Source organism: Exophiala spinifera, assembly GCF_000836115.1.
Source record: "Exophiala spinifera strain CBS 89968 unplaced genomic scaffold supercont1.1, whole genome shotgun sequence".
NCBI lineage: Eukaryota > Fungi > Ascomycota > Eurotiomycetes > Chaetothyriales > Herpotrichiellaceae > Exophiala > Exophiala spinifera.
Genome location: NW_015622513.1, coordinates 4,562,032 through 4,586,745, shown reverse-complemented (window position 1 = coordinate 4,586,745; position 24,714 = coordinate 4,562,032). Strand labels below are relative to the sequence as shown.

The following is a 24,714-nucleotide window of genomic DNA, read 5'->3' as shown; positions in this document are numbered from 1 at the left end:
GTGCTCTACCACCGTACGAAGGCAGCACTGCGCTGCGCATGCATCAAACTTGTTCTTTTCGTGGAGGCTTGAGCGTCGACACTGAATAACGTCGCCTAGCGCGCCAAGATCTGATATTATTTGCCATTTTGGGAATAGAGGCGGACATAGGGGAAGGAAAGTGGGAGCGATGGAGACGATGGAGGCACATCTCTTCCTCAAGTAAAGGACGGAAGGTTAGTGTCGTGTGAAGAATGGAGTGGGACTGTCTCAAGAGTGCTTCTATAAAGAGCGAGGTGAGTGCACCCATTGTCATAGACTCCTGGTCGTTTCTCATTCCAACATCGGCCACTTTACCTCGAGGTTGCGGCAAGGTCACACTACTAACATCACACGACATGTCAGCAAATCGCAAGTCAGTGCTCATCACCGGATGTTCAGCTGGTGGCATAGGTAGCGCTTTGGCCGAGGCATTTCATGAGCGTGGCTACCATGTCTTTGCAACTGCTCGGACACCGTCGAAGGTCGCCAAATCGCTTGCAACGGCTCCCAATGTGACGGTACTCAAACTGGACGTCTTGTCATCTGATTCTATCAAAGAAGCCGTTGAGAATGTTAAATCGCAGACTGGGGGCAAGCTGGATGTCTTGGTGAACAACAGCGGAGGGGGTCTGATGCTGCCCGCGTTGGACACGTCCATCGAGGAAGGGAAGAAGCTGTTCGACCTCAACTTTTGGGCCCCTTTCGCCATGATACAGGCATTTGCTCCCCTCCTGATTGATGCTAAGGGATGCCTTGTAAACAATACGTCCATACTTGGAGCAATACCCATGCTCTGGAGCAGTAAGTCCTCACGTCGGCCACGAGAGAGCTAGCTGATTGACCCTGTAGGCGTGTATGGCGCTTCAAAGGCAGCCATGATTGTTGCGAGCGAGACCTTACGTCTCGAGCTCTCCCGATTCGACGTAAGAACCATCACGTTGATAACTGGCGGCGTCAAAACCAATTTCTTCGAGAATAACCCACCAGCGAGACTTCCTGACGGATCACTCTATGAGAATGAGAGAGAGATCATCCACCGCCTATCCGACGGCAGAATGCAAGCCAATGCCGTGGACTCGAAGTATTACGCCCAGAAGGTGGTTCGTGAGGTAGAGAAAGGGACCAGCGGAAAGCTCTGGGTAGGATCTGGAGCAGGGCCTGCCCAGTATCTTCTGCGGCTATTACCTCAGTGGATTATTGTAAGTGACTGGCGAGCTCTGATGGCGAAATCCTGAACTCTTGGACACATGTCGCTGACAGCACATTTAGGACAAGTTGATGGAGGACCACATGCGGGCCACACTGAGGTAAGGTACCTCGGACAGGTGCGCAGTTGGAGGGTGAACGAGCACCCCATTAGTCTCAATGGGGGCAGCGCTGGGAATCAGAGCATTCACCAGTGGTCCGCATGTGATATAGAGACGTTTTTGAGACGCCGTGCAACTAGGACAGGATCACCAATGTTTGAGGCGAGCCAGCTTCAAGCAAAAGTGTACAATGCGTTGTCAGGAGCACGGAACAGGAGTAAATATTGATCCGGAGTTCCTTACGTCATCCGCTCTCTGCCCAATACACCGCGTCCTCCTCCTAGAAGACCTCAGCCTTATCTCGCTTCCACCCTTCTGTTTCTCTTTACAAGTGCAATGTGTCTTCATCATGGCCACAACGGCTCTCGTCAAGGCCGCAAGCCATGTTGATCCTCAGATCTTCCCGCTCGATGAACTTCCCCAAGAAGTCATTGATTTGATCGGGTCTCATCTCTCTGCTTCCGACCCTCTGACCCTGCTTCAATGGAGTTCAACATGTCGATTCTACAGATCTCTTTTTGCACCGCTTGTCTTCAACTCGGTCACCATTGGCATCCACATCAACACGCTCCCATGCGTGCAGACGCTCCACAACAATCAGCATGTCAGGTCACTGACAGTCTCTTGTGCCACGGATAGATTGGAACTCCGCCGCTCACGCATGTGCGCAGACCTCAGCACTTACGGCAGCGGGCAGAAGAACAATCACACGTGGATAAATTGCTCGTATATCGAGACCATTCTGAGCCAGCTTCCACCAAGCCTGGAGTCCCTGACTCTATACTTCCCTGACGATTGGCTGACCGTCAACCAAGTCTACTGGCCGTGCTTCTCCTTTGAGCCGGAGCAGTCGCCCTTGACACACCACGAACGCATCAACTTGCACCGTAGACTCTTGTGGACCATCTTCGACTCTGTGGCCAAGAACCACCTGATGGGCCCAAAGGACAATGGCTTTTCGCTGACGATTCACAATATGGCTCCACACCCTTCTGGCGTCTACCACCAGCCATGCCTCCGCGCTTTCTTGAAGAGAGTCACGTCCTTCACCATGTCCCTGTGCAAGTTCCAATCCGTTGCTGGAGACCGCGTCAGACTTCCCAAGATCGGTTGGTTCCGATACATGATTACTGGATGGTTCTACGATGTCCTCCGCTCAGTCACCGAGTTGAAACTAGTTGCAAATGCAGCATGGCAGGTCGCCATGAGGTTTAACGGCGTACCATGCTATTCGAGTACGTATTGTCTTCTTACGTTGTGTCCTATTGTACTTACAAATTCTCATCCACTGTGGATTCTTGTTGATGTTCGGTGCGTTTTATGTTTTGTACTGGTGGGGAACCATGCCTGTACTACTTTTGTCACTCCCGTACCGGCGATCAACCCTGCGAGGCTGCAGGTCTAAGCGATGGCCGTTCTTCGATGGTACTTGTACATTCCCTTACGCGCAAACACTGACATTCGTAGCCCTGAGCCCGCTTCCCACACACTTTACCCAGCTCCGCCATCTAGCTCTGGAGAACATGTTTATAGACTCCAAGCTCGTCGACTACCTCACCTTTTCATTCCACGCGTCGATCCTCGAATCCGTCACACTGCACAACTGCTTTTGCCACACCATCACAAACGTCGAGTCCGAGGCCGAAACGCTCGATTTCCCCGACGCGCCTACGTGGTCCGACCTGTTCAGGAGGCTGGCCAAGGCGACGACGCGCAAACTCACCTCGGTCAAAGTGACGTACGACATTTCCCTCATCTCCGAGCGGATGCCGTGCTACTTCGACAAACGCCACCGTCACAACCCGGAACTGTGCGTGTTCCGCAAGGATTCCTTGAACATGTCTTGGGTCTGCGAGAGCCTCATCGACGCCGCCGCCGTCGACTCCCAGTGCGACGAGTACACCCGGTTCTCGGACGCCGCGTGCCGGAGACACCTCCACAGGTCGATGGTGTTTCTGTACACCACCATCGACCCCGTCAAACGCACATTCACCTCGGGCGTCTGGGACACGACGCTCAGGTACGCCGACGGAACCGACCTCGATTCTTGGAAGAGACTGGTCGATAAAATGACGCGCAACGGCGGCAGAAATTTGCCGAGATGTTGAGACGTACTTTGATGGTTGGTACTACTCATCTCGACGACGACGACGATGACGACACCGACGGATAACGACAGTGATGATTACGACTACCTGGTCATGCCGGGGAGGAGTCTGGCTTGATCTCTACGGTACAATGGAGGCGCTCGGCTTTTCTATGGGGCTATATATACATGGGTATATACTAAAAAATCCTAATACTCGCCGTAGAGCTGATTTGATGGTAAGTATGAAAATACCTACCTACATCTCGGGACCCGCCAAGGTTTATTCACTCATTCACTCACATATGCCACTTAACGAATGAATTCAAACGTTGTCAATTAAACCCGTGAATTTTCTTCCTCAATCACCAAGACCCCTCAGTGGTGGCTCAGGTTAAAACCACATGGCTATGCGGTGGACGTCCATTCACTGAGGCGAGCAGGGAAGAACGAGGGCCGCGGGTTCGAATCCCCGACCGTTCGAAAAGATATTTCGCAGAGGTAATTAATTCATCCTTCTCGGCTCCTTTGAGAGAGAGATTTCACTGACACGACTACAGATCCAAACCCGACAACACTCTGTCCCTCTGAAGATCATCACCGATCAAGAGCTTCAGTGCCGTGGAGCACCGAAAAAGCTTATAGTCGCGCTCTGTGAGTTCAACACCTGGCTTAACTGACTTCTGACAAGCATCATTTGATCTACTTCGATCTCTCTTCCCTCCGAATTTCTCACACATTAAGTACCTGGAATATACAAAAGATTCGACTTTCGATCTTTTTTTTCCCTTCCAAAGCTCCAGATTCTACGAGAAGTAAGTCAGAATATAACAATAAAAGGCATCGAAATATTGGTGATAAGTCTATCATCTCTGGTCTGCATGTCACGCCAGTTGCATCACTGTATAAATGACTACCTTCGCCCTAGTCTGGCATGAATCTTCGCTTTCGTTTTCATTGCTACTAAAGGTTCATTTCTGAGATACTAGCACGCAGCAGGGCTTCCAGGATGACCAGGAACTCATTGCTTAACCCGGACCTTGGCCCACAACATCGCCATCCAGGTCAGTGGCCATGGATGAGGACGGTGTATCCGGCCCAGAATATGACTCCTCTGATCCCAACTGAGGCCATGCATTTCCCGTCGCAAGAACCGCCGAGAAATCGAGACCATCCGGAAACCACCTATCACGTCGAGTAGTGCCCTTATTTCCACCTTCCAACGCAGCTCTCGCCGCTCGGGTTTTGCGTTGTCGTTTGACTTGTGGCCCACCGCTGAGTTCGTTACGGATCTGTTCTAGCCTCTGATCGTGTGAAACGATGTTTCGCACGTATGGCGCTACATCGGTCACTACGGACTGAGCGGCGTTGTCCAGTGAAGGTGCCTTCCGACCTGGTGCCATTGGTAATGCGATCCTGTAGTCTTCCATCAACATCTCAAAGGCGTCAGTCACGTCCAGTCTGGAAATGTGTTTCTTCGTCAGGCGCTCGACGACCAATTCAAAAGCTTTCTCCCTGGGGTTTACCCTCTTTCCACCACCTGACGCGATCTCTATGATAGCGGCCACTGTAGGGGACGTATAGGCGCTAAGCAGGTCCATAGCACTCCTTGCTTCAGAAATGGAGAGCATGGCGTCAAGTGTATTGAGGCGACGACCATTGGGGTCCTCGACAGGAATTCCACCTCGGATCCAATCGACTGCCGGAACTCCTAGACCGTCTTGCGCGAGACGGATCGTGTCTTCTATGTCACCATATTCAGTGGGCAACAGGTCAAGTCCGGGAGTATAGGTATCCTGACTTATGATACGAAGGACAGAGTCGTCCTGACTCGATCCCGACTTCGTATTGTGTGGGAGCATCCAATCGAGACCACCTTGCCTTGACCCTACCGTCATCTGACACCAGAGATTGAGCTCAGTTATAGATGCACGGAGATCATGCCCTTTGCTGGCGTATAGTTTCTCAATTGATTCTCTGCTCAGTAGGTGGCCTTCAGCGGCTGCAATGCATTGCAGCTGGTCAACAGCAAGGACTGGTTCAGGTCTGTCGAAAGCTAGGACCGTAAAAATATCGAGGTCGTCAAGTGGAACAGACTCAAGGCTATTACAAGTCATGATGACTGGTCTTTTCGAGCTGCTGATAAGAGACTGCACACCAGACCAAAATCCTTTGTCTTCTTCGAAAAGGATGTCGACCTCTTCAAATAGGATTAGTGACTGTTTTTGTGATCGCACTTTGTTCTCCTGCTTATTGTTGTCTGTCGTTCCTTTCTGCTTTGATGGTTTTGACATTCCCCAGAGACTCGCTATGGATGTTTGGTTTGTCGATGACGCTTCTGGCAGAAGAGAGGTTTCTGGAGCTGCCGAGGACACACTTGATCTTCGACTTTGTGTATCAGCTTGTTGAACAAGGTGATTTTGTGTCATGTCGCCGACCTTCTCCTGAATGTCTCTGGCACTACGCCTCATACCTGGATGCATTTCAAAGACCTCAAAGCCGAGTTGTTGGGCAATGGCGTAGACGGATGCAGTCTTTCCACAACCACAAGGCCCCACTATTAGAATGGCATTCTTCCCATGTGAAGCTAAGCTCTGATCTTCATCGTCATCAGAATGGGCAATAAAGTCATCCAGCTCATCCGTTTTCCTCTTCCGTCTCTTCTTGGCGGTTGGCTTCGTCTTTAGCATCTGCGCACCTGTCTGAACATGGTGCACCTGCAAATTGCTAAGCCAGTCATATAGTACTTGGCTCTGTTCCTGAAGAACTTCCTGCCAACAAGTAGGGCCATATTCTTGAGGCCATAAGTGCGGACCGGCAGCTTTACCTAGTTCGAAAGGACTGGGTCTGGTTTGAATCCGTTTGATAAGAGGTTGCCTCAATGTTTCTAGACGAGCGATACTGCCATATGCTGTAGTGGCGTGACAGTCGAGAGTCAGGGAGAGCTCTTTCCCACTCATGATCCTCCGGGTCGGCACATCGACCGAGGTTGAAAGATCTGTGGCTTCCTTAAGTCGCTCTGCACAAATGCGCAGAGCGTCCTCATCCACTGGTATAATGAAATCACGTTGTTTGGATTTGGGCACGGCTACAACGCTGCTCGGTGTAGTCGGGACGTACAGCAAAGGGCATTCAGGCTGTATCCGCTGTAGCGAAGTTGGTGGCCAAAGGCTGGGCAAGAGGTTGATTGATTTGTCTGGGGAGGTCTTTTTAGTCGTAAACACAATGTCTTTCCACGGTTTGGGCGCCTTTGTAGTTGCCGTTTCGTCTTCTGATGCTGGCGCAAGAGAAGACATTTCGCTCTTAACCGATGGCAATTTATCGGTGTTGGCGGTAGTTTTGCCGAGAAAGAAAGGGTGTGTAGCTTTCTTCTCAGTCACAATTTTGGCTGTGTCTTGCGGCACTGTCGTGATAGAGGCTTTTGCTGGCTTTGCTGAGAGTATTTCATCAATCCTCTGACCTGCTTCCTTGTCGCCATAGGTCAGAACGACTCGGAGAGTGGACACAAATTTTCCATTTTTCATCTCGACCTTCTTGCCCTGGCGTGCAACTCTCCTCGGCATATCCAATCGATCTACGTCGGTTCTTTTCGTCCTTGGAGAGCGTCTTACCGAGGTCTTGAGAGTACTAGTGACCGTTGGCGGATCATCAGACCTCGCCGTCTTCGCGTCCTCCGTTGGTATGCTGTTCTCAACTACGATATCGTGCCTGGGAGCGTCCGAGAATTCAACCGTTGGGTATGGTGCCTGTGCCAGTGACGCCAGATACGGGTCCATGTTCAATGGTCCAGGGCCAGACCATGTATTGTTCACATGGGCTTGAGGATATTCTGGCAGTGTGTCCATGTTATCATGACCTTCTATCTGGCTCTGACCCGATCCCGGAGCCTGCATCGCGGCGTCTTCAAGTTGGGTTTGCCATGATTGCTTGGTGCTGCTAGATTCGAATTGTGGCGCATCGGCCTCTGGACACATCTTCCTGCGTTTGGCCCTCCTGTGCTCATCATCCATATGGCTCTCGTCGGAGATACCCTGAGGCGCTCCCTCAGACTGAAGGTATGTGGAAGTCATTGGGTGGCACTGAAACACCGAGACGACTTCGGGTGTATTATATGAATACGGCGGCGGTGGCATGTCCGAAGGTGTGCTGTTGGCCGTGTTACCATCTGGATGAGTATTGCCATCGAGCCGTCTCGGGGTATCGAATCGAGGGTCGGAGTGAGCATGGCCATAAGGTGCTCCTATGGCTACCAAAGTCAGTCTCTGAAACCATTAACTCGCTGTACTGTCTTACTTCTCTGGAAGAAAGGATGCATCTGGGCCGAGAGTGCTGACCCATTGCCGCAATCGAACAATGCAGCCATTCACTTCCTGGCTCTTTGATCCCGCGTAGGTGGAAACATAGATATTGCAGTGTTACCGGAGCGTGGTTGCGGATCTAGCAGCCAGAATGCCCCTGATCAAGGCGCACCATGCAGCACGGAGAAGGGACTCTCGTTGTTGGCAAGTAATCTGTACAGCAAGAGGATAGTGCGCGTTTGTCTCGAAGAACCAGAAGTGACCGAGATCAAGCGCGTAAGTGACGCGATTACTGATTTCTAGGGGCCCTTAACGCGCATCTAAGATCTCGTAGTGCACTGTAATTCAGGCGGGAGATCGCCGCTAGTCACTTTAACCAGCCATGGCGGGCGGCGGCAAAACTACGGCAGATTCTTCCATCGGGTGCGAATTTTTGAGGCTCTAGCGAAACATCGTCCAGGCCTGTCGTTGTAGCAAGACAAGGAACATGTCGACGCCATGACAATGGAAATCTCAGCTCCCCATCCTCTCGTGAGACTCCCTCGCGTTGCACGGCCCGATGCTGCCACTCACATTGGCCCTGTTTTCACGGTGCGTGACGGGGTGAAAAGAAGAAGGAAAGAAATTTGTGCTGCGGTTGATGGAAATTCTTTGAATATTTATGAGGTATGATTGTCAAAGCTCCGGCCACACTTCGTCGTCGTTAACTCCCTCAGGCACAAGATGGAAACATATTGACCTCATTTCCTGTGCCACCGAATTCTTCCTTCTCGGGTCCGCCATGCTCAGTCCGCGTTGCGGTGGACGACAAGCTACATCGAAGATCCTATTGCGCCCTAAAACTACAGTCTCTGCAAATACAGTTGTTCGAAAGCCTTGACGGAGAACAGCAGCATGTCAAGTCTGTTAGGAGTCCCCCACTCAACGGACAGGAGCCTGTCATGCTCGTCGACGTCTTGCCGCATGCTGGAAACCAAATTCTGATTGCCCAGGCTAACGGCAATTTGACAATATTCTCAGCCGATCTGGAAAGACGAATTGCCAGGATATCATTGAATACTAAAGAGCATCCTTACCTTCAAGTTTTGGCGATACAGCACCTCACCTCGGCGGAGGCAGAGAAGTCGGTTTTGAAACAGCGAACAGATTTGCTTAGGGAAGCCAAGGATAATACTTCCTACATCACCCTCGCATATAGCAAGGCCCAACCTGATGATAATGATCAAAGGATCTTTTACGGTCTCTGGCCAGTCAACACCACCGAAGGAGGCAACCTGCCACAAATGACATCCGTTACACCCCTATTTGAACATGAAATTCCACGGCATGGCAACGCAAAGGAGAGGCGCTGCACTTTCGGCCAACATGCTTCACATCTTTATGTTAAATGTGGAGCAACATTTTCCACATATGATCTCTCGAAGATGATACCTGCTACAATTTCTACTTTGGATACCGCCATCAATGGGAGCTTTGAGATCATGGCTATCACTCCAGCATTCGCCATTTGCTCTTTCCAGGAATCTCTGCGGCTCTATGATCTCAAATATCAATCGATCCGACTGCAGCAGGACACCACCAGGACCAACCTTAAACGAAAACGACACAGAATGACTGCCGAAGGTCAAATTGGCCCGGTGGAATTCATCACATATCTGAGCCACTCAGCTCGTGTCATTGGAAAGCGTCGCCATCATCTTGTCGCGATCGATATCTCGCTTTCAGCTGGGTCAAAGGAGCTGCATGCCGGAAGCCAGCTGATCCAGAATATCGGACTCGGCGTCAAGCTCCACGACGAAGCACATCGTTTAGGTGGAAACATTCCAAGACTCGCCATCGGCTCATCTGGTGATAACAGCGTGTCAAGTAAGAGCTGGTCCTCTGTAAGGAAGAGGCTTGATGAGTTGGCCCAAGCAGGTGATGCAACAGGGTTTGAAGAGGTATTTGCCGCGGATCTCAGGTCCGGTCTGTTGCAATCGTCCTTGCCGCCACCCATGATCGATGACCTGCCTGCGACTCGCCTTGCAATTCCAGATGCCAAAACCAATTACATCCTCACCAAGATCTTCCATATTGAGTCGACCGAAGGCACCCCCCAAGATGCTCCTCCCGATGCACGGCTAAAGATCCAGCTTCCGTCATTCAAGTTGATCGTCTGGCTTTCGAGGCTGGGGTTACTTTCCCATATCGGAGTGAAGCGAGCTGTATCATCACATAGCCCTGGAGCAGCGGAGCTTGTGAAACTCGATTCTGTGGCAGAGGCACTTCTAGAGGTCGATCCAAGCCTGAAGTTGCTAACCGAATGCCTTGAGGCGGGATTCAGTCCTTACGCCGAGGAGCAAGCTGCGGTTGCCCAGGCGCTTCTGTCGCGGGCATTAACAGTAGTAGCTGATGCAGCTCCGGCTTCAAAATCGGATGCAACAAGTCACGAAGACGGTGGCAAGCAGGAAATGCAAATACAAACGCTGGAAACATCCACTTCTGATCCTACGTGGTTGCCACCTCAGCTCCAGACAGCATTGGTTTTGTCGCTAAACAAGTTGGGTGCCGGTTCGACCAAAACAATCACACAAAGCTTGAGGTCTCTGTTCAGCCAACGCGAGACATTGGCTCTGGTCCAGTTTCTACGCCAACAGCTCTTCCAGGGTGGTCACACTCGATCGTTTCAAAGCTTGCCTCCCATCGAGGCGCGCAGTAAGGTCTCGGGCATGCCGCTCAGTGCGATCATCAACATCCTATCAAGTTGTGTGGATGCTATCGGACCTCTGGGCATCATCGGCGCGCTAGAAAACGAAGATTTTGTCGGCAATATAATTCCAGATCTTGTGACGGAAATCACTCATGCCACTGAGAGTCTTGTAGATGCCACCGAGTTGCGAGGTATACTACGAGAGACGTTAAGGTACGAAGAATCAATACGAAAGCATGAAAGCGCCGGTGGTCGTCTCCAAGTGGGTGGCCCTGCTGCGAGACTTACCCAACAGCCCGGAAAGATAGTCACGTTATACTCGGAAAACACCAAAGAGGACGATGGCTTCCAGCTGCGCGGCGGACTCCCCCTGGCTCTTCGAGCCGAAAATGTCATCAGCCCATATAAGGTCAGAAAAGGAGGTGGGCAGGTTTTGAAACGAAGCGCTCGAGAAATGAGCATGCTGAAGAGCATGAGTAAGGGGCAGTATTCGTTTGAGCGTTTAGTTCTGTAGGTTAGCGGAGTGAGCATTTAAATGCTCCAAATAAAGATATCTTCCCCTCGTCTTATGGCTCCCACGCCGCCTGCATGGGCTGCTGGTGATTTCCGTCCGCAGAATGAACCGAGAAGGGATAGAAAGAAGTGAAACAAAATGATTTTTCACTGAGAACTATTGTTCGCTAAGAACAATAGCGGCCGTGTTAGATTGAACATCTCCCCTTTCGCCTCTTGCAATGGCTGGATGCAACCAAGTAGTCGCTTTAGTGAGGGCTAGCACGCCTCAGGAGCATTCTAGAAAATGTTCACCTTGTTGCCATGAGAGAACCAAAAAGATGCGAACGGTCCTCCGTGGCCCCGGTCTCAAGTAGACCAATTGTAGAAATGCGGTAGAAAGTTGAACTAGCCTTGTCGGAGGCCGCTAGAGTCGCAGGCGTCCTGTAGATCCTCGCTTCATTCTGCCACTCCACACATCAGTCTGGATCAAGATTACGCGGGAGACGAGCTCTGGGACAGTTTGCTTGTAACTGAAAGGAATCAGAGACTCGCAAAGCCTTCTCTTCAAACTCAAGAGACTGTGAGGCAGAACAAAGGGGGAAGCTCGATTGCGAATCGCATCGTTCACTAGCCCAACGCCATAGCGTGGCGCCCGATACGACGTCTAGACGAAAGCACACACCTCCGCGACAGACGAACTGCATATCGATCGACTCCTATCCAGGAAATTCGGCGCCGTATCGTACCATTGAATAAGCTCGAGACCTAGTTTTGGCTTTCTCGAGTAGATCCGCAGTTGACGGGTGACCGACCCTCCCTGCGGCTGGAGAGCAAGGATCTACAGCCATCCCCCAGGCACTACATGCCTGTGCCCTAGAGAGAACACATCATGGCTTTTCCCAGTGGAACTACATATCATGCAGACTCTGATGCCGACGACGAGTATGAGAGAAGCGTCATGACTTCACCGACCCAACTACACACAGACTCCGAGACATCCTCCGAACCTGCCTCGAACGAACATACTCCCACCACCTTTGACCCAGCTGGAGAGGAATCGAGTTTACCGAGAACAATAATAACAGAATGGACCCCAGAGGAGTGCGCACAATTCGTCGCCAGTCTCAACCTGCGGCAGTATTGCCAGGCTTTTATAGGTATGGGAACTCACCTCTGGGAAGGACTGGATTAACAGACAGGACAGAACATGGCATCGAGGGAGAGGCGCTTGTGGCCCTCAAACATGAAGAGCTCAAAGAGATGGGCATAGCCAGTGTCGGACACCGGCTGACCATACTGAAGAATGTGTACGATTTGAAAGTGAGACAGGACATCCAAGTCGAACCTGACGACTATATTCCACCGAGTAAGTACAGGGAGACGCGGCCTTACACAGTCGGCTAACATGTTTTGATCAGCCGCCGAAGTCAACCCTCGCCATGAAATGGCCACGAAAGAAGATATCAATCGTCTCGCCCAGTCTCTCATACGCCTGCGGGAGGAGCGAATAGCCCAAGCTGAAGCGCAGCTGACTCGGCTGGCCGACGACTACCGCAAGCTGCGACAGGAGCTCCTCCCTGTCTTCAAGATGGCCAAAGAACGCTCCGAACCTCTGCCCTATGCACCCTACCAGTCTTCAGCCCTCAGCCCGGAAATGTATCAGCAAGACCAGCCATCTCCCCTGCCTCCTCTCCTAGCGACACAAGCCGCCCCTGAGAAGACAAGTCTTACTAGGACTTTCTCTAAGAAATTGGGCCTGAGCTCGACACCAAAGAACAATTCACCCACCCACATCCCAGGCACGATTCACGAGGGTAGGGCATATGCAGATAACTCGTCGCTTGACCCCAGTGCTGCGGCAAGTCTGGCTAGCAATTCATTAACGGCTCAAATGTCAGGCGGAGCAATGCCTCACCCAAGCCCGGGCATTCCCTCACCTACGTCTCCGTTACCTTACCAGCATCAGCCACTAGCACCACGGAGTTATCAGCGCGACGGAAACAACATATCGAGATACGATGGCTCAGAAGATTTTCGGACGACTCAAGTAGCCAGTGAACGAGAGCCACCGACGTCGGCAAAGAGTGCCAGTGCGAAGATCAACCCGACGAATTCGACAATATCAAATGCAAGCACACTAATACCTTCGAGAGAACAGTCAGCAAGCGTACCGCCACAGTTACCATCGAGTGCGGCTGGTGGGCATACACCTGGCAGCGGCGCAGAGGCTCCCAGTGTAGAGATCTTCAAGTCTTTCCGCGTGGGACTGGAAGATCCTTGCTACAAGGTCTTGCCGGCTGCATTGCGCAAGTACAATATCCAGGCAGATTGGCGGCAGTATGCTTTGTACATTGTCTACGGCGACCAAGAGCGATGCGTCGGCCTCGAGGAGAAGCCGCTCGCTCTCTTCAAAGACTTGGACAAAGAAGGCAAGAAGCCAATGTTTATGCTAAGAAAGCTGGCGAATCCAATCAATGATCCAGGCAGTGCTGCCGCTGGGGGTGTGAAGCCCTTAGGAAGCGCTGGGCAGCTTTCGAGTGCGGCGAGTGTGCGGAGTGCAATGCCACAGAATCTGCCCGGTGGCGTTCTTTAGCATTCTCTACCTTGTGCAGTGGGTGCGACAGATCGGGGGCAGGAAGTACAGTCGTAAAGATTTCTATGTGTGTTAGGCGTTGGATCATGTCTAAGAGCACACGAGATCCCAATAGGTATGATACAGATTTGAGGTTGGACGACAGTGAAAAATCATTTTGGTTAGAGATGTCCCATTAGCGAGTACAGTGCAAAGGAAATGGTCCCTAGGAGGAGGCATTTTGCGAATTCAAAGGTTGCTGCAAATTTCCCCAATACTCTGCCTCGTAATTTGGTCATTGATTTGCAACTGGTCTTTCGTTTTGAGGTCGCCGCCTTTTCCTAGGTAGGGTGCACTTGAGCATTTCAAGTCTCAAATCAAAGATGTGCTCTTGCATATCCAAGACACCCCGATGCCATATCTTTCCAATTCGTCCATCTTATTACACTCGTTTACAGATTGGTGTTTTCATTCAGTCACTATCGTCTTCCACCGGCTCCACAACATCTTTGATCTTGTCCTTCAGGAACTCGACGCCCAGCTCGACGGTAGTCTCGGGGATGCGCACATCAGGTAAGCCATCGGGTCCGCCCGACCACTCCTTACTCAGCGCTATTGCGTTGTTCCCTGTGATGCCTCCCGTGGCACCATTCGTCGGTGTCGACGTCCCGTTCACTTTACTTGTGGAATTTGAGGACGCGGAGGTATTCGAGTTGGGGATTTTGGCTCGCCGTAGGACTTCGGTCAGCAGTTCGGGGAACGTGTCGCAGGTGCCGTTGCGGAGGAGCTCGAGGGAGAGGGCGCGCACCCGGTCTGTCCAACCCGTCCGTGCCAGCGAGTCGGCGAGGACGGCCGAGAGGTCGGAGATTTGGCCTGTCGCGCGCAGGTGGGCGATTAGCGCCTGTGACGTCTCCGGCGGGAGCGAGCTCGATGTGGAGGTTAGGGATGTGGGAGTTGGGATTTGAATTTGTGGCGTATCAGACATGGTGTAGGGGGAGCAGTGAGAGGGCGAGTGGTAAGGAAAGGCGTGGGGATTGGGTCGCAAAGGCAAAGGCGTGTGTCCCTGTGTCCGCTCTGGGTGAGGTGGGCTTTCTGGCTCGCTCGACGGCTTCTGATCCGGACAGGTATTGTTCAGATGGTGTACTGAAATCGCTTTCGCTCGTGGAGAGGTTCGTTGATACGATGCTTCTTAGTAGACCAGCAGCAGAAGTAGACGCGAGAGTCGTCTCGAAAGACAGACCGTGGAGGGCTCTCAGGCGGACAAGGTCTCCGTTATCTATGATTGCTGGCCAGCAGCACTCCGAAATGGAGAGTAGTTGTAAGGAAATGATTCAAGAAAGTATTGTTCCAAATCGGTAGGACACAGTGAGATATCCAAATCCCAGAATAAGTTTGTTCTTTGGCTTGCACGGTGCCTCATACAGTGTATCAGAGACGGTCATCCGTGAATGCAAGTTCAGGTACAGAGACAATACGAAAAAAGGAATTCGTTTCTCCGCATGAGGGCGGAAAGGACTAAGGAACCGTATGGGCGGAGCGGAAACCCGCATACTGCTACGGATACTGATACGGATGGTCGGAATTAATGATAAGAAATCTCCGGGAAGTTATCGAGACGGATGCGCGTACGAGGTAGTGTCCGGCATTGCTTCAGGGTTGATTTGTCGGGACTTCACAGTGGCCATGCAGGAGTCTATGATGATGATGTAGGGCAAATAAGGTCGCGATATTGATTATTCATCTTGATTCGAGGGCAAAGAGGAACGCCGTGTCTGAAATTTTCCAAGGGCTGAGGTTCACACTAATGAATGAGGCGATGGTGTCACCGGCTTGTTGGATGGGAAACGCCACACGACACTGTAGTCTGTACGTACCGGGTGTACTAATGTACAGCTCTATGCAGCAAGGACCTTTCCACGTCCGAGTACGAGTAACCGCTGCCTTGGACAATTACCTACCTTAGGCACTATAGATAGTGTTCAATGGTGCAAACAATACTGGTAGCAATCAATTGTCAGCCTTGTCTAATAGGTGACAATAGATACCTGTAAAGTAAACCGTGGCAAGGCCGGCGAATGGGCGTTGTGAGAAGATTCCATGCGCTTCTCAACTTTAGGCGGCAACTGGGCGACGTGTTTGGGGCGCTGACAGCGTTAACCGACCAGAGAGCGCCAAGCCTCAAGCCATCTCATCTTCCCCTGCGGCTACATCACTGTTTCCCGTCTTTCTCGCAGCTTGCTCTTCACCTTCCCAAGAACCACATCAAACCCTCTTCTCATCACTGCCTGTATCAAAGGCTTCGTCCAGCTTCTACATTTCCTGCGTCTACATCCATCCTTCGTTTAATCCTCCGGCTTCAAGGTCTAGCAGTTCCTTCGCATCCAAGCACTGATCTGCGGAGCAATCAGTACCATCTATCCGGCCTCTAGATCCATCTCTCACAACAACCATCATGTCTGATCAACCAGATCATACTCAACACAAACCTCACAAGGTGAACCTGAAGTAGGTCCTCTTCGGAACCCACCTCAAGATCGTCAGCTAACCGAAATAGTGACGCCTCGGGCGCAGAGAAGAAAGAGGTAAAGCAATATCAACGACAGACGTGGCGAAGTCCGGACTGACAGCTTTCTTAGGAGCTCGATACCTCTACTGCCATCCTCAAGAAGAAGAAGGAGCCGAACGAGTCAAACTCGTCAATGTAGGTTGGAAAACACGGGAAACACAAAGTGAAGAAACACGAGGCCGACGAATGACCGCAGCGTTACGGACGCCACCAACGATGACAACTCGATCATTGCTCTTTCCAACAATACGATGGAGACGTTACAGCTCTTCAGAGGAGACACAGTGCTGGTCAAGGGCAAGAAGCGAAAAGACACTGTCCTTATCGTCCTTGCCGATGACGATCTCGATGATGGGAGCGCACGAATCAACCGTGTGGTCCGTCACAACCTGAGAGTCAAGCACGGCGATATCATTACCGTTCATCCCTGCCCCGATATCAAATATGTGAGTATATCACTCTCTCTCTCCACCAAAAAGTCGCAGTATTAACAAAGTCCCAGGCGAAGCGAATTGCCGTACTTCCTATTGCCGACACAATCGAGGGTCTAACCGGATCTCTCTTTGATGTCTTCCTTGCGCCCTACTTCCGCGAAGCCTACCGTCCTGTCCGACAGGGAGATCTTTTCACTGTTCGAGCGAGCATGCGACAGGTGGAGTTCAAGGTAGTAGAGGTGGACCCTCCGGAGTATGGCATCGTTGCCCAAGACACTGTCATCCATTGCGAAGGCGAGCCCATCCAGCGAGAGGACGAGGAAGGAAACCTGAACGAGGTCGGCTACGATGACATCGGTGGTTGCAGAAAACAAATGGCACAAATCCGGGAACTTGTCGAGCTACCGCTCAGACATCCTCAGCTCTTCAAGTCTATCGGTATCAGGCCTCCCCGAGGTATCCTCATGTATGGTCCACCCGGTACCGGTAAGACTTTAATGGCCCGAGCGGTTGCCAACGGAACCGGTGCCTGCTTCTTCCTGATCAACGGTCCCGAAATCATGTCAAAGATGGCCGGTAAATCAGAGTCCAACCTGAGAAAGGCCTTCGAAGAAGCGGAGAAGAACTCGCCGGCCATTATCTCCATCGATGAAATCGACTCGATTGCTCCCAAGCGAGAGAAAACCAACGGCGAAAGTCGAACGACGTGTTGTCTCACAGTTGCTCACTCAAGCGGACGGTATGAAGGCTCGGTCCAATGTTGTCGTCATGGCTGCTACCAACCGACCAAACTCGATTGATCCTGCCCTGAGACGTTTCGGCCGTTTCGATCGCGAGGTCGACATTGATATTCCTAATCCCACCGGTCGTCTTGAAACTCTTCAGATCCACACCAAGAACATGACGCTGGCCGACGATATTGAGCGGGAATCAATTGCCGCAGAAACTCGTGGTTACGTCGGTTCGGATATTGCCTCTCTCTGCTCGGAAGCCGCCATGCAACAGATTCGTGAGAAGATGGATCTCATCGATCTTGATGAAGATACCATTGATGCTGAGGTTTTTGACTCCCTCGGCGTCACCATGGAGAACTTCCGATTCGCTCTGGGCGTTTCCAACCCATCCGCCCTCCGCGAAGTTGCCGTTGTCGAAGTCCCCAATGTCCGCTGGGACGACATTGGTGGCCTCGAGGGTGTCAAGCGCGAACTCATCGAGTCCGTCCAGTACCCTGTCGACCATCCAGAGAAATTCCTCAAGTTTGGGCTTTCACCATCTCGTGGTGTCCTGTTCTATGGTCCACCAGGTACTGGTAAGACTATGCTTGCCAAGGCTGTTGCCAACGAATGCGCTGCAAACTTTATCTCCGTCAAGGGCCCTGAGCTGTTGAGTATGTGGTTCGGTGAATCCGAAAGCAACATCCGAGACATCTTCGACAAGGCTCGAGCAGCAGCACCTTGCGTTGTCTTCCTTGATGAACTAGATTCCATTGCCAGGTCGCGGGGTGGTTCCGTTGGCGGTGCCGGGGGTGCATCTGACCGTGTCGTCAATCAGCTTTTGACCGAAATGGACGGCATGACCTCAAAGAAGAATGTGTTCGTCATTGGCGCCACCAACAGACCGGAACAGCTCGATAATGCCCTTTGCTGTCCGGGCCGTCTCGATACATAGGTCTACGTACCTCTTCCAGATGAAGCCTCGCGTGCTTCCATTCTGCGAGCTCAGCTTCGCAAGACCCCTGTCGCTCCAGATGTCGACATTGACTACATTGCTAGCAAGACCCACGGTTTCTCGGGTGCCGACTTGGACTTTGTCACCCAGCGTGCTGTCAAGCTCGCCATCAAGCAGTCCATTGCTGCCGATATCGAGCGTCAAAAGGAGCGTGAAGCCGCTGGCGAAGACACCATGGACGAGGACTTGGATGACCCAGTCCCAGAACTCACCAAGACTCATTTCGAAGAGGCCATGCAAGCTGCTCGACGATCCGTCAGTGACGTTGAGATCCGCCGATACGAAGCCTTTGCCCAAGCCATGAAGCAGAGTGATGGCAGTGCTTTCTTCAAATTCCCATCTGCTGAAGAGACTGCTGCAGCTGCCAACGGCAATGGTTTCGGGGAAGCCGGCAACGACGATAGCTTGTACGATTAAGGCACGAGTGCAATATGGGGTAATTGATAACTGGGGCGAAGTATCTGCATGAACATGGAAATGCAAGAAGGTTGGCGTTGCGAGTCACTATACTCGAGATCTCTACCCAGGTGGCGAGGCAAAGGCTCTAGCATTTTTCTTGCAGATGGGCCACCAACTTTGTTGTATTCTAACTAGAGAATGAAGTGAATAAAATAGAATGGTTGATCAGAGTATTTCCTAGTCATCTTCCAGTTGTCTGCAATGCGTTTCGGATTGTTTTTGTGTGGGTGGCAATGCACAAAGGATATTGGTAGAGGGCAACTGTGTGGGAATCGGTGTCGGCTTGGAGCCCAATGACGCTGATGAAATCATAGCGAAATGAGGCTGACACTTATTAAGTTAATCCGGAGGCTTCGGGTGCAATAGTTAAATAATTGGGCCCCCAAAAGAGGCTTGCACAGTCTATAGTTTAGTCCCATAAGAACGACCTCCGTTGCTCCTTCAATTTCCCCATTCTTCATCTTTGACCTAAATCCTTCTTTGTTCTTCACGACGACACTTGAATCCTGAAATACTGAGTTCTATATTGGCGACTTACAAGTTTTGGTTCTTTGGGGGTCCTCCTCCGTATCGATTCGCGAACAAAAGATGGGCATCTCGGTGCATCTTCATCGGCTGGGAAGGCCCAAGGTATGATTGACTGATCGATTTCTTTTTGCGACTCCCGCTGCTCCCCGTGCCATGCAGAGGACCGGGAATTGGGGAAATCTTGTACTGACAATTTGATCACCCTGGTGGTATAGCGCTTCCTTTATACCATGAACCTCTCGACCGGCGCTTCTCTCATCACGCTCTCCCTCCTCATCAACAAGCTCGCGGGCTTCTACGGCATCCTCGCCCTGTTCACGGGCTACCATCTGTCGGGGTTCCAGCTCAGCATGTACGTGTACAGTGTGCTGGGACTGGTCCTGACGGCGTACCTGGCGCCGTTTATCCGGAAACAAACACCGCTGCAGTGTCTTGCGCTGGCCTGGTTCTACGTGCTGGACAGCGTCATCAACGCGGCGTACACGGCTGCGTTTGCGGTAACGTGGTTCCTCGTGCTTGTTCAGCACGACAGCGGCAAGAGCGGCGGGGGCGCCAAGGGCCCCGGACACGGGATGATGGACGATACCTCAGGCTTCACCAGTCCCGAAATGAATGTGAGCCGTGTCGAAGTCGTGGCGAACCCGGCCGCCGACCGCCAGGATAACGTTGTTGCTGCAGGCGTCGTGCCTGCCGACGGCCCCGCGGGTAGCGGCATTGGAGACGGCGTATTAGGGACCGAGAGCATGAACAGCATCGGTGTCATCGTAATGCTTTGGACCATCCGGGCGTACTTCTGCCTGATCATCCTGGCCTGGGCGCGCATGGTCCTCAGACAGCACATCGCATCATCCACTAACGGTGGCAAGGCTGCCGCTGCGAATGCGGAAACCGGGATGGTGGAGAACCCGTTCGAAGAGACGAAGCCACAAGGGCAAGGATGGAGAGGGAAACTGGGACGAGCCATGGTCAGCATTGGCCGAAGTTACTGGTTGGGCAGTGACGAGGACGATAGCTGGATGCAGGGGATGAAGTTCAGAAACAGCACCGAGTTCGGCACCATGCTCAATAAGATTGAGACTCAGTCTGGTGCTGGGCTCGCTGAACGCGAGAGGAGAAGACGAGCAGGAACAGGTCCGCCCCTGCCCGGTGCGGGACTCGACTTCGCACAGGGCAAGGAAGATGCGAAGACGCCGCAGGTCCCAGCACAGAAGTTGTGAGAGGAGAGTCAAGATCCAAATCGAGACGGACAAGGGGGAACCAGTTCTGGCAACTAAGTAGACCCGGGGAGGCCACTCGGCCTTGCTCAGTTTACCACCATCGTCCAGACCATTCATTATCCGGAGAGAAGTTTCCCCAGTCCTAAGTGCGGTTTCGTTGTGGAAAGCACCGCGATCAAAGGACTCTTCTAACAGGCTTTCCGATCCATTGCCGGTGATTTTCTCCGAGCACAGAGCATGCGTGTCTTTGTTATGGTCTCGGGCGCAAATTCTGGCGTTTTCGACCTACAAGGTAGTCCAACCACACATGGGGACGGAATGGTCGCGCATCTTTTTCTCACGTATAATGAGCATATCACAGCAGTTTCAAGGAGTTGGAATGGAGAGGAGGGATTCGTGTGGTTTGGCTCCGATGGGCCGTCTAAGCAGAGGGAAAGACGAGGTGTGATCACTTGTATGCCATGGGCATGCCGGGCCTGTTGAGCCCTCGTGTTGAACATACCAATATGGTGAACGACGCTACGGAGCAGGTGTGAGGTATGGTTTATGTAGGAAGGTACTTTGTTCATTCTCACATCGATCATCCTGGAGGCTCGAGCAATACTGTACTTAGGTAGACTGGGCACTAACTACTCTGATCCCAACTCAACGAGGACACGGTGCTCGTCTTTTGCTGGACGACCTAGTCACTCTCACCTCATAGGGAGTTGCTCCAATAGATTCTTCGATCGCAACACAAGCCGCGTGTAATATAAGCCATCTTATTTTTGTTTTTTGTTTTTTGTTTTTTCGCGACAAGAAAGTTGCACGTTTAGACATTGTTCACCGAGCTATTCACTCGATACAGTCTTATATCCTTGTCCCGAGTATAGTGCACGGATTCAGTTGTTATATATACGTATACAACATATACTGGGCCGCACAAGTTGAGGGACTTACAAAATGCCGTCTGGCTTCGCGACGGCATTGTCCAAGAGCTCCTCGACGGTTCTGAAATGCGCAAGCGGGAAGAACTTGGTGCGCTGCTCCTGGACCTTGTCCCCCGGCAGCCTCGAGGCGCCGGTGTAGGACAAGATCTCGAACTGCGAGCGCATGAAATCTTCCGAGTGCTCCGGGGCGCGCATGAGCGCCAGCGTGGCGGCGAGGGACTGCCTGACGGAGGTCCAGGCGGGGTCGCGTCGCTTGACGATGGCGAACAGCTCGTTCCAGGTCAGCTGGTGCCCGGAGAAGTACGTGTACAGGTCCCACGGCTCCTCGCTGTCCAGGAGCACGGCCAGCGCGCGGGCGACGTCGCGCGCCGGGACCAGGTCGACGACCTGCGTGCCGGGCCCGTAGACGGTGAAGACTTTCTTCCCGTGGTCCATGGGCCAGAGGGCGCCGATGTCTCGCAGGTGGCGGTTCGACGCCGGGAGGACGTAGTCGGCGAACCACGAGGTGCACACGATCGTGGTCCGGATGTCCTTCGCCGCGCTCGCCGCCGCCAGCTTGCCGTGCAGGAGCTCGTTCGACTCGCGCAGGAAGCTGGGCTCGTCCGGGTACGTCTGCGTGTCGCACGTCCATTCAGAGGGGACGAAGGTCTTGCACTTGGCGGACTCGAGGCACGCCTCGAGCATGTTCAGATGGGCCTCCACGCCGACGGCGAGGTTGCTGTAGTCGGCCACCGTCGAGACCAGCGCCTCGCAGTCGTGGAGGACCGACACGAGAGACGAGACCGTGTAGTCGGTCTCGCGCTGTTCGAAGCTCCGCTCGGCTCTCGAGGACCGTGTCAGGACGACGACTTCGTGGCCGTAGTTGCCCAGTTCCTCAATGAGGTAACTTGCTACGTCGCCGGTTCCTGCGACGGCGACCTTCATCTTTTCGGGGTGGTTTTGCTGGAGAGGCTTCTTCCTGCCTTTTTGTCAAAGGTTTGGCTCAGGATCGATGTCTTGTCTTGGACACTTAGAGGAACAATTAGGTCGGGTTGCCTATTCCTGCGATCCCGTTTACATCCGACTTGATTTCCAAGTCTTGGGATCATTGTCCTCTTGGCCTACCCTGGATTTATACGTTCTTCGTCATCTTTTGCTTGCCCATCGAAAGAGTCTCATCGATGGCCAACCAACAGATGCGGTCAAATAATCATGCCGTGTCCGTCGGTCGGTCCCAGAAGACCTTGGAAGCAAGAAAAGTCACCTGCGTTGATGTCTGGAGCTTGGAATCCCCGACTTGGCTGGCGTAGCTTCAAGAAATGGCACCCCCTCTGCAACGGCGGGGATCCTAGGACGCCGAGCTCGAAAGAGCACTCGTAGTATGAGATTGCAGCAGAGCATGAGTTTCGGAATGTTCCAGTCGTTTTCTCCGCATCGTACTGCATCAGGTATGCCGAAGGGGTGAGCGCTGACAAATTTCTTGCACAAACTCAATGCACGGTTCTTGGTCTTCTTGCTTCGCACGGCCACCGTACTGGAATCCAGCGTTGTGGCATGATGCTGAGATTCTTTGTGTTGCACCGAGGCCGACGGGAGCGACTGCCGTTACGTACTGTACTTTGGCGACGAGACTAATCAATTTGTACATAGGGATGTATGTATGTATGTACATGAGATACCTTGGTCGACATTTGAACGGGGACAACCAATCCCGCCAAGCGCAGATGGTCGCTCCAAATTGGGTGGGCGGGTAAAAGCGGCGCGGACACACCGTTCGTTTCCTTTCGTGAAACGGGTTCTCAAGGTTGTCGCTATGGACCGACCCCCTTTTTCCTTGTTTTCCTGATCCTCGACGACTTCGATGTCACCGTCAGCGGTCGCCGTGTCGGCACCGGGCAAGGTCTTGTTCGCAGGCGGGTTCTTGGTTCTCGACAGAAAACACACCGGAGTCGTATTCGGCCTCAACGCTCGGATCCACGCCCGTGTCGAAGCCTGGACTGACAAACCAAGCTCGTTGACGGGGACGCATGTTCTCGTCCAGTCACCCCAGTTCATCGAGGCAAAATGGCTTTACAAAGTCGACGGCTCAAAAACTCTCCAAGAAGGTGTCGCTGTCGGTGTTGAGCAAATTGTACTGGACCAGGACGGCGAGACGTCGACCACCACCAACACGAACAAATTTGTCGAGACGACTCTCCGCTATGTCTTGAGCTACGTTTCGTGTCGAGGCGAGGACGAGGATATCACGACGAGCACCAAGATTACTATTCTCGCTGACGACGACTACTATTCACAATCGACTGCGGCGTCCAAGGCTTCGGCGGCGTCTTTTTCGAGCTTCGGCGTCAAGTTGAAGGATGCGCACAAGACCGGGCTGGGCTCGTCTGCGGCCCTGGTCACGTCTTTGGTGGCTGCTCTATTGGCGTTTTACCTCAAAGACAGCTGCGACGGCGCTGCGTTGCTGCCGCAAAAGGTCATTCACAATCTAGCTCAGGCCGCGCACTGTGCGGCACAGGGGAAAGTCGGGTCGGGGTTCGACGTCGCGGCGGCCGTGTATGGGTCGTGTCTTTACAGAAGATTCACGCCAGCGATCCTGGAGACTGTCGGGGAGCCGTCCAGTCCTGGGTTCAGGGACCGATTGCGTTTATGTGTTGATGATCTCGAGCTGAACCCCAGATGGGATGTCGAGGTCGCTGCTCACGCTGTCAAGATCCCCGACAGTCTCATATTGGTCATGTGCGACGTCGACTGTGGCTCGGAAACGCCTGGGATGGTGCGGAAGGTTCTGCAATGGCGGAAAGAAAAGCCAGACGAGGCAGATTTGCTGTGGAATGCCATTCAGCGGGGGAGCGAGGACCTATGTCGGGAACTGCGGCGGCTTGCAGACGAAGCCGAGGGACTTCAAGGAATGGATGGGCTCAAGGGTCTCAGTGATATCCTTTTGACTGTTCGCAGCCTCGTGCGAGAGATGTCGGCAAAGTCCGAGGTGCCCGTTGAGCCCCCTGTCATCACAGAACTGCTCGACTACTGCACCTCGTTGCCCGGCGTCGTGGGAGGCGTCGCCCCTGGCGCTGGCGGGTATGATGCCGTCGCGCTTCTGATCAGGAATGATGTCGAGGTTGTTCGTCAGCTGCGTGAAAAGCTGGAAGGCTGGAAGGGCAGGGATGATTCAGGTGCGACGATAGGTCATGTCAGGCTGCTCGGGGTCAAGCAGGCGAACGAGGGAATGCGGCGGGAAGATGTTGGTCAGTATGCCGAATGGGTGTGAGTTGACTTCTCTCGACTTCTTACCGCCTTACCTCACCGTCCCTGGAGAGGGGTAGCAGGTCTTCTGACGTTCGCTGTGTGCGAAGATATATACTGCAATACATTTCCGCGATTTCTAGGGAGTATGCCGATTTCATTG

The 24,714-nt window shown here is 52.6% G+C and overlaps 10 protein-coding genes across 10 annotated transcripts; 7 read left to right on the top strand and 3 right to left on the bottom strand.

Moving 5' to 3' along the window:
- Window positions 1-377: 377 nt before the first annotated feature.
- PV08_01686 (uncharacterized protein) lies at window positions 378-1,332 on the top strand (the record flags this gene model as incomplete). The annotated part of the gene is made up of 3 exons (XM_016376047.1): window positions 378-822; window positions 871-1,220; window positions 1,291-1,332. The coding sequence occupies 3 exons, from the start codon at window positions 378-380 to the stop codon at window positions 1,330-1,332; spliced, it is 837 nt and encodes a 278-aa protein (XP_016241323.1).
- Window positions 1,333-1,677: 345 nt separating this feature from the next.
- On the top strand, window positions 1,678-3,436 carry PV08_01685 (uncharacterized protein; the record flags this gene model as incomplete). Its single annotated transcript, XM_016376046.1, has 2 exons — window positions 1,678-2,563; window positions 2,796-3,436. The coding sequence occupies 2 exons, from the start codon at window positions 1,678-1,680 to the stop codon at window positions 3,434-3,436; spliced, it is 1,527 nt and encodes a 508-aa protein (XP_016241322.1).
- A 1,006-nt stretch (window positions 3,437-4,442) lies between these two features.
- Window positions 4,443-7,777, bottom strand: PV08_01684 (uncharacterized protein; the record flags this gene model as incomplete). Its single annotated transcript, XM_016376045.1, has 2 exons — window positions 4,443-7,654; window positions 7,708-7,777. The coding sequence occupies 2 exons, from the start codon at window positions 7,775-7,777 to the stop codon at window positions 4,443-4,445; spliced, it is 3,282 nt and encodes a 1,093-aa protein (XP_016241321.1).
- A 433-nt stretch (window positions 7,778-8,210) lies between these two features.
- Window positions 8,211-10,915, top strand: PV08_01683 (uncharacterized protein; the record flags this gene model as incomplete). Its single annotated transcript, XM_016376044.1, has 2 exons — window positions 8,211-8,378; window positions 8,429-10,915. The coding sequence occupies 2 exons, from the start codon at window positions 8,211-8,213 to the stop codon at window positions 10,913-10,915; spliced, it is 2,655 nt and encodes an 884-aa protein (XP_016241320.1).
- Window positions 10,916-11,785: 870 nt separating this feature from the next.
- PV08_01682 (uncharacterized protein) lies at window positions 11,786-13,489 on the top strand (the record flags this gene model as incomplete). Its single annotated transcript, XM_016376043.1, has 3 exons — window positions 11,786-12,053; window positions 12,101-12,262; window positions 12,315-13,489. 3 exons carry the CDS (start codon window positions 11,786-11,788, stop codon window positions 13,487-13,489), a joined length of 1,605 nt encoding a protein of 534 aa, XP_016241319.1.
- A 451-nt stretch (window positions 13,490-13,940) lies between these two features.
- On the bottom strand, window positions 13,941-14,453 carry PV08_01681 (uncharacterized protein; the record flags this gene model as incomplete). Its single annotated transcript, XM_016376042.1, has 1 exon — window positions 13,941-14,453. One exon carries the CDS (start codon window positions 14,451-14,453, stop codon window positions 13,941-13,943), a length of 513 nt encoding a protein of 170 aa, XP_016241318.1.
- A 1,467-nt stretch (window positions 14,454-15,920) lies between these two features.
- On the top strand, window positions 15,921-18,613 carry PV08_01680 (cell division control protein 48; the record flags this gene model as incomplete). The annotated part of the gene is made up of 7 exons (XM_016376041.1): window positions 15,921-15,973; window positions 16,023-16,050; window positions 16,105-16,163; window positions 16,231-16,480; window positions 16,537-17,164; window positions 17,202-18,113; window positions 18,156-18,613. 7 exons carry the CDS (start codon window positions 15,921-15,923, stop codon window positions 18,611-18,613), a joined length of 2,388 nt encoding a protein of 795 aa, XP_016241317.1.
- An 800-nt stretch (window positions 18,614-19,413) lies between these two features.
- PV08_01679 (uncharacterized protein) lies at window positions 19,414-20,400 on the top strand (the record flags this gene model as incomplete). Its single annotated transcript, XM_016376040.1, has 1 exon — window positions 19,414-20,400. The coding sequence occupies one exon, from the start codon at window positions 19,414-19,416 to the stop codon at window positions 20,398-20,400; it is 987 nt and encodes a 328-aa protein (XP_016241316.1).
- Window positions 20,401-21,335: 935 nt separating this feature from the next.
- On the bottom strand, window positions 21,336-22,253 carry PV08_01678 (uncharacterized protein; the record flags this gene model as incomplete). Its single annotated transcript, XM_016376039.1, has 1 exon — window positions 21,336-22,253. The coding sequence occupies one exon, from the start codon at window positions 22,251-22,253 to the stop codon at window positions 21,336-21,338; it is 918 nt and encodes a 305-aa protein (XP_016241315.1).
- A 916-nt stretch (window positions 22,254-23,169) lies between these two features.
- Window positions 23,170-24,576, top strand: PV08_01677 (phosphomevalonate kinase; the record flags this gene model as incomplete). Its single annotated transcript, XM_016376038.1, has 1 exon — window positions 23,170-24,576. One exon carries the CDS (start codon window positions 23,170-23,172, stop codon window positions 24,574-24,576), a length of 1,407 nt encoding a protein of 468 aa, XP_016241314.1.
- Between the last annotated feature and the right edge of the window lie 138 nt (window positions 24,577-24,714).